This window comes from Coregonus lavaretus, assembly GCF_964263955.1.
Source record: "Coregonus lavaretus genome assembly, contig: HAP1_SCAFFOLD_521, whole genome shotgun sequence".
Lineage (NCBI taxonomy): Eukaryota > Metazoa > Chordata > Actinopteri > Salmoniformes > Salmonidae > Coregonus > Coregonus lavaretus.
In genome coordinates, this window is record NW_028157268.1 from 171,342 (window position 1) to 177,948 (window position 6,607).

Consider the following 6,607-nt stretch of genomic DNA (forward strand, 5'->3'; position numbering starts at 1 on the left):
AGACCATCATAATGTCCTCTAGAGAGTATCATAATGTCCTCTACAGACCATCATAATGTCCTCTACAGACCATCACAATGTCCTCTACAGAGTATCATAATGTCCTCTACAGAGTATCATAATGTCCTCTACAGAGTATCATAATGTCCTCTACAGACCTTCATAATGTCCTCTACAGACCATCATAATGTCCTCTACAGACCATCATAATGTCCTCTACAGACCATCATAATGTCCTCTACAGAGTATCATAATGTCCTCTACAGACCTTCATAATGTCCTCTACAGACCATCATAATGTCCTCTACAGACCATCATAATGTCCTCTACAGACCATCATAATGTCCTCTACAGAGTATCATAATGTCCCCTACAGACCATCATAAAGTCCTCTACAGACCATCATAATGTCCTCTACAGACCATCATAATGTCCTCTACAGAGTATCATGATGTCCTCTACAAAGTATCATAATGTCCTCTACAGACCATCATAATGTCCTCTATAGACCATCATAATGTCCTCTACAGACCATCATAATGTCCTCTACAGACCATCAATATGTCCTCTACAGACCATCATAATGTCCTCTACAGACCATCAATATGTCCTCTACAGACCATCATAATGTCCTCTACAGACCATCATAATGTCCTCTACAGACCATCATAATGTCCTCTACAGACCATCATAATGTCCTCTACAGAACATCATAATGTCCTCTACAGACCATCATAATGTCCTCTACAGAGTATCATAATGTCCTCTAGAGAGTATCATAATGTCCTCTACAGATCATCATAATGTCCTCTACAGACCATCATAATGTCCTCTACAGAGTATCATAATGTCCTCTACAGAGTATCATAATGTCCTCTACAGAGTATCATAATGTCCTCTAGAGACCATCATAATGTCCTCTACAGCCCATCATAATGTCTTCTACAGACCATCATAATGTCCTCTACAGACCATCATAATGTCCTCTACAGAGTATCATAATGTCCTCTACAGACCATCATAATGTCCTCTACAGAGTATCATAATGTCCTCTACAGACCATCAATGTCCTCTACAGACCATCATAATGTCCTCTGCAGAGTATCATAATGTCCTCTACAGACCATCATAATGTCCTCTACAGACCATCATAATGTCCTCTACAGAGTATCATAATGTCCTCTACAGACCATCAATGTTCTCTACAGACCATCATAATGTCCTCTGCAGAGTATCATAATGTCCTCTACAGACCATCATAATGTTCTCTAGAGAGTATCATAATGTCCTCTACAGACCATCATAATGTCCTCTGCAGAGTATCACAATGTCCTCTACAGACCAGCAATGTCCACAGCAGGCTGGCTGGGAACCAGGGTTCCATGGATGGGTGAGACGAGGCCGGGCGCGGGGCTGATGGTTGGTGGGTAGGACAGAGGTTGGGCGCAAAGTGGATGGTTGGCGGTTTGGGGCGGGGCGAGGCGGATGGATGGCGGGTAGGGTAGAGGTTGGGCGCAAAGTGGATGGTTGGCGGTTTGGGGCGGGGCGAGGCGGATGGATGGCGGGTAGGGTAGAGGTTGGGCGCAATGTGGATGGTTGGCGGTTTGGGGCGGGGCGAGGCGGATGGATGGCGGGTAGGGTAGAGGTTGGGCGCAAAGTGGATGGTTGGCGGTTTGGGGCGGGGCGAGGCGAGGCGGGGTGCAAGGCGGATGGATGGCGGGTAGGTGCCGAGTTAGGAGACGGATGGTTGACAGGTCGGTACGTGACTAAACATCTTACTTCCTCTTTGGAACGTCACGGCGGCAGGCTTGCACAAATATATCAGGCTTTGTGTCTACACACACAAACACAAACATACACACTTGTGTTGGCAGCAGTTAGGCTTCAGTCAGTTGCATTATTGCCTCACCCTACAGCTAAGCATCTGTTGAAATGAATTCGGCCCTGCCTTGGGTGGAATGACAAAACAAATACTTTCGTTTTGTCCCTCCCTCCAGTCACCCACCCACTCCTTTAACTGCTGGAACACACTGGAATTCTACATTAGAATTCATGAAACTTTCTTGCCCTTTTAAGGGCCTTTTATGCACGTGTTCTGTCTTTTACGCACGGGTGAATTCAGTGATAAGATAAGCTTTTCAGACATATTCGAATAGGCTAATTATTATATGTCATATTTTGTTTATTGACTGACTGGTGTAGTTGATTCTTCAATCATTGTTGATTCTTGAATCATTCATCATTTATTTTCATAGCCTACCCACCCACTTACCAATAGCTAACGTCAAAATGTATTAGAATGATGTGGTGTTGCAGTGCCTCATATAACCTACTGGATATCCGGTTATGCTCCCATTCCACACGTCTGGAAATCCCCATATCTATAGCGCTTCCTGGAACCTAGACGAAGATCAGCGGTTAGAATACGAATTTGCACACTGGAAGCTGACGAAAATAAAACCCTTTCATATTTTACATTCGCATGAATATTCATTCGTCGAATTAGGCTGCAGTAACGACGGGCTACGGTTTGACTGGGTTTGGTATGACGCGGACCGCCTACGGGATGGAATGTGGACGTGTTCATTTGTTGCAGCTACTAAATGATTGTGCCTAAAATCGGGATTTAGGGAATATTTTACGCATCGAAAGGGTTTGGCTGTAGTTGCTGTAACCAGGGAAAGATGATTTCCAATACGACATTGCAAACGCATAAAACCCCCCCAAAAAAACATTTATTGTGAAAAATGCACCTTCGAATATTTCCAACATTCCAATACTAGCCTTTTCCATTATATTTATCATCCAAATCATGTTGATGGTCAAGAAAATGTTGTGTTGTAATAAAACCCCAACAGAGTGCAGTATGGTTCTCTTCCAGCCACACTGTCCTCTCTGCCACAATATCCAACATATTTCGAGTCGAATGTCCTTTACAAAGAGGATGTTTATTCGTGGATATCTTTTCCGTTTCAACTTGCAGCAGAAGGCAACAATAACACGGTTCTCGTCTCTCCCCACCCCGATGTGGTGTTGGCTGGTTGGTTGTAACCTTCTTGGCAAAGGTTCAAGAAGTGATTGAATTAAAAAAAAAAAAAATGGGGCGACGGAGACTGGCGTGACTGAGCATGCGCCTGAGGAGGGGGGGGGGGGGGCCGCCGTCGAAGAATGAAGTAACTAGAATGTTGAAGCTGGAAGCGCAGAGGCGGTGACGTCACTGCTCTACATCGGGACTGGGCTGAGCGGAGGCTGCAGGCAGTGAGACCGACAGATAGAGAACGCGTCAGGTCGTAGTAGCCTGGAAAAAACACATTATATCTGCTGTCATGAAGTTCTGTTTGTAACTTCATTGTTTGTTGCCATAGTCAGGAGACAGACGGAGAGGAGTCGAGGACGTATTTTTCTTTTTTGAGAAACGTAAGGACCTAACTGTGTCTGATTTCTAAAAAGGACTAGGAGATATCCACACACAGAGACCTGGGTTAGAGAGAGATATAAGGTCCGTTTTTTGAAAGGGAAGCTATGTCGTCCGCGACGGTAGCTGCTTCAAGAAGGCAGTCGTGTTATTTATGTGACCTGCCCCGCATGCCCTGGGCAATGATCTGGGATTTTACCGAGTCCATCTGCAGGGGATGTGTCAACTACGAAGGAGCGGACCGGATCGAGTTTGTGATTGAGACAGCCCGGCAGCTGAAGCGGGCTCACGGTTTACAGGAGGGTAGATCTCCAGGGCCCAGTAAACAGCAGCAGCTCTCTGGGAAAGAAATCCATGCTAATCACCACGGGTTGGGAGGAGACCCGGGATCCAGGCCACCTCAGCCCCTTGACCGCTACCCCCTCTCCACCTCGGACCGTCCTCCGCGGCTGGGGCCAGAGTACCAGTCTGGGAGACAGGCAAACGGAATTCCTGTACCTAATGGATTTCCTAAACCGGACGATCCACCCGAGCTCAACCGGCAGAGCCCAAACCCGCGCAGGAATAACACGGTTCCTTCTAATCTAGTGCCTTTGGTGAACGGGAACATGTCCTCCTTGCACACCGTTAACGGCCGACCTGTGGGGCCGATGGGGCACCCGGGGTCTGGTTTGATGGCCGGTAGCCCCAACGGGCACGGCGGTAAGCGGCCAGCCTCGTTCTCCAGCATAGAGCAGCACGAGAAGGATAAGCACAGACCGGACAGCCTGACACCGGAGATAGAGAACCACAAACAACGGACGGATGACTGGCTGAACAAGGGGAAAACGGTCAGGGACTTGATGGCTCTCCATACCTTCGACAACCGGTTCAAGAAAGATCCTGCCGCCATGCATCAGAGGGTGATGGGCTATGAGCAACAACAGAACGCCGCTGCTTCTAAATCAGGTTGGTACCGACTGGCTGGGCTGGCTGGATAGATGGGGTTGTTTTTTTTTCTCCATCTGAATGGAGCAGTACAGTAACCTGGCCTGCATACAGCCAAGATATTATTCTGCATGTTAATGAACCTTTGCTACATACTAATTACACTTCAATTAAAATACATTTAGCATTTTCTCATGACACAAACACATGAGTCATGCGTAGCCTAATATGCTTAAGCCAATGGAAAGTTTCTCACATTTCAACCCTTAGGCATACCATTCAAATTAAATAGATTGATCAGATTTGCATTTTTTTTTCTAATGACACAAACACAGCCACAAGTCATGCGTAATAATATGCATATGACTGCCTTTTTTGTTTATGTGTATATTTTATGTGTTTTATTTAACTAGGTTCCCCCTGTTAAATAAAGGTGAATAGATAAATAAAAAAAACATAAAAAATGTATGCTTACTACGCAATAAGATAATGTTGTTGTTTGTATTATTTTGTGTCGTGCAAGAAGGGAAGCACATGCTTCTTTATTCTCAGTGAATTATGAATCATCTGTTGTGTCTCTCTAACTCAGCCTTCTTCATGTTTAATTAACCCTTTCCTTCCTCCAGACAGGGGAAAACACCCGCGGAATATGAAGAGGAAAGCATCGCCAGAACCGGAGGGAGAGAGAGAGGGAACCGCCTCCAAGCATAACGGAGAGGACAGGCAGCGGTGGTTACCAGGTCCACCATCTGACGGTGACGTACATAAAATGGCCCCGGGACCGCCACCAAACTTCTCCTCCGTCCCCCCCAATACCATATCCCCCCACTCACGCACCACCCCACCGGAAGCTGGGCAGAACGGACAGTCTCCCATGGCGGCGCTGATCCTAGCGGCAGACAACGCCGGTGGTGGCGGGAACAGCTCACCCAAAGACGGTAACCAGGTCCACTCCACCACGCGCCGCAACAGCAGCAGCCCGCTCTCGCCCTCCTCCGTCAACCAGAACCGGCGGCTCGCGCAGGGGAGGGAAGCTACTGGTGGTGGCGCGGACCAAGGGCACGGACTCCAAAGCATTCCGGACTCGTCGGTACCCGGGAGCACACCTCTCTGCTGCACGCTGTGTCGCGAGAGGTTAGAGGACACACACTTCGTTCAGTGTCCTTCGGTGCCCTCGCACAAGTTCTGCTTCCCGTGCTCCCGGGAGAGCATCAAACAGCAAGGGGCCACCGGGGAGGTGTACTGTCCCAGCGGGGAGAAGTGCCCGTTGGTGGGCTCTAACGTACCGTGGGCTTTCATGCAAGGAGAAATCGCTACCATCCTTGACGTGAAAGTAAAAAAGGAAAGGGATCCTTGATTTCCATTTTCAACATTTTTTTGGGGGGGAAGGGATTGTTGGGGAAAAAAGTCAAAATACAACTATATAAATATAAAAATACTACATACCATCCAAGCAAACTAATGGACTATGTAGATATTGGACCCAAACTGAGTGGACTACTGTATACTTCAGTAAAACATGGCTGTATAATTTTTAGATTTTTTTTGAATACATTGTGTTTCTATATTTTTGAAGATAAAGGTATGTAATCATAATAAAATTGGACTCTCTTGGTCCCTCTTTGTTGATGTACTTCTAGGTGTACGTCTCAAATGGCACCCTATTCCCTATGCAGTGCACTACTTTTAACCAGGGCCCGTAGGGAAACCCAGAGGGCTCTGGTCAAAAGTAGTGCACTATGTAGGGCATAGGGTGCCATTTGGGACATGCCCTGTCTGATAGCATTTCCTTTTCAAAACGTAGAATGTGACTGATGATGACTAGCCTCTCTCTATAAGCACTTAGCAACCAACTGAAATGATTTTTTTTAGCTGTAATGTGTATGCACTTGTTTAAAAAAATTATTGCCAAATACAATTTGTGATCTTGTATGAAGAACTAAGTGTCTGAGGTTGCTTTTCTTTAAATGATAAATGTTAAGAAACCACTTTTGTGAAGTGGATAAATAGAATGTTGGGGTTATATAAAGTGGTTGTTCCAGCAATTTGCATAGGAGTGAAGGCTGGAATGACACACTGATCTGGTATGTCAGTCTGCGCACACTGCTGCCAAGCTAGAGTTTCTGTATTCTGCACAAGGACAAACTTGCTCAGTCTACTTTCAGATAATAAAGTAGACAACCTCTCTCTGACATCCTGCTCCAACTACCTTTCAGATGGTATTTGTTGATAATGCAGTTTTTTTTCTCCTAATATGCCTTGAGC

At 46.2% G+C, this 6,607-nt stretch overlaps 1 protein-coding gene across 1 annotated transcript; it reads left to right on the top strand.

Moving 5' to 3' along the window:
• The first annotated feature begins 3,235 nt into the window (after positions 1 to 3,235).
• Positions 3,236 to 6,281, top strand: LOC311125596 (interferon regulatory factor 2-binding protein 2-A-like). Its single transcript, XM_084199621.1, has 2 exons — positions 3,236 to 4,363; positions 4,969 to 6,281. Exons 1-2 carry the CDS (start codon positions 3,523 to 3,525, stop codon positions 5,697 to 5,699), a joined length of 1,572 nt encoding a protein of 523 aa, XP_084055747.1. The 5' UTR covers positions 3,236 to 3,522; the 3' UTR covers positions 5,700 to 6,281.
• Positions 6,282 to 6,607: the final 326 nt, after the last annotated feature.

Coding starts and splice junctions, on each gene's coding strand:
- LOC311125596 (XM_084199621.1), top strand. CDS start 3,523: ATGTCGTCCGCGACGGTAGCTGCTTCAAGAAGGCAGTCGTGTTATTTA. Junction 4,364..4,968: donor CGCCGCTGCTTCTAAATCAG/GTTGGTACCGAC, acceptor TCCTTCCTCCAG/ACAGGGGAAAACACCCGCGG.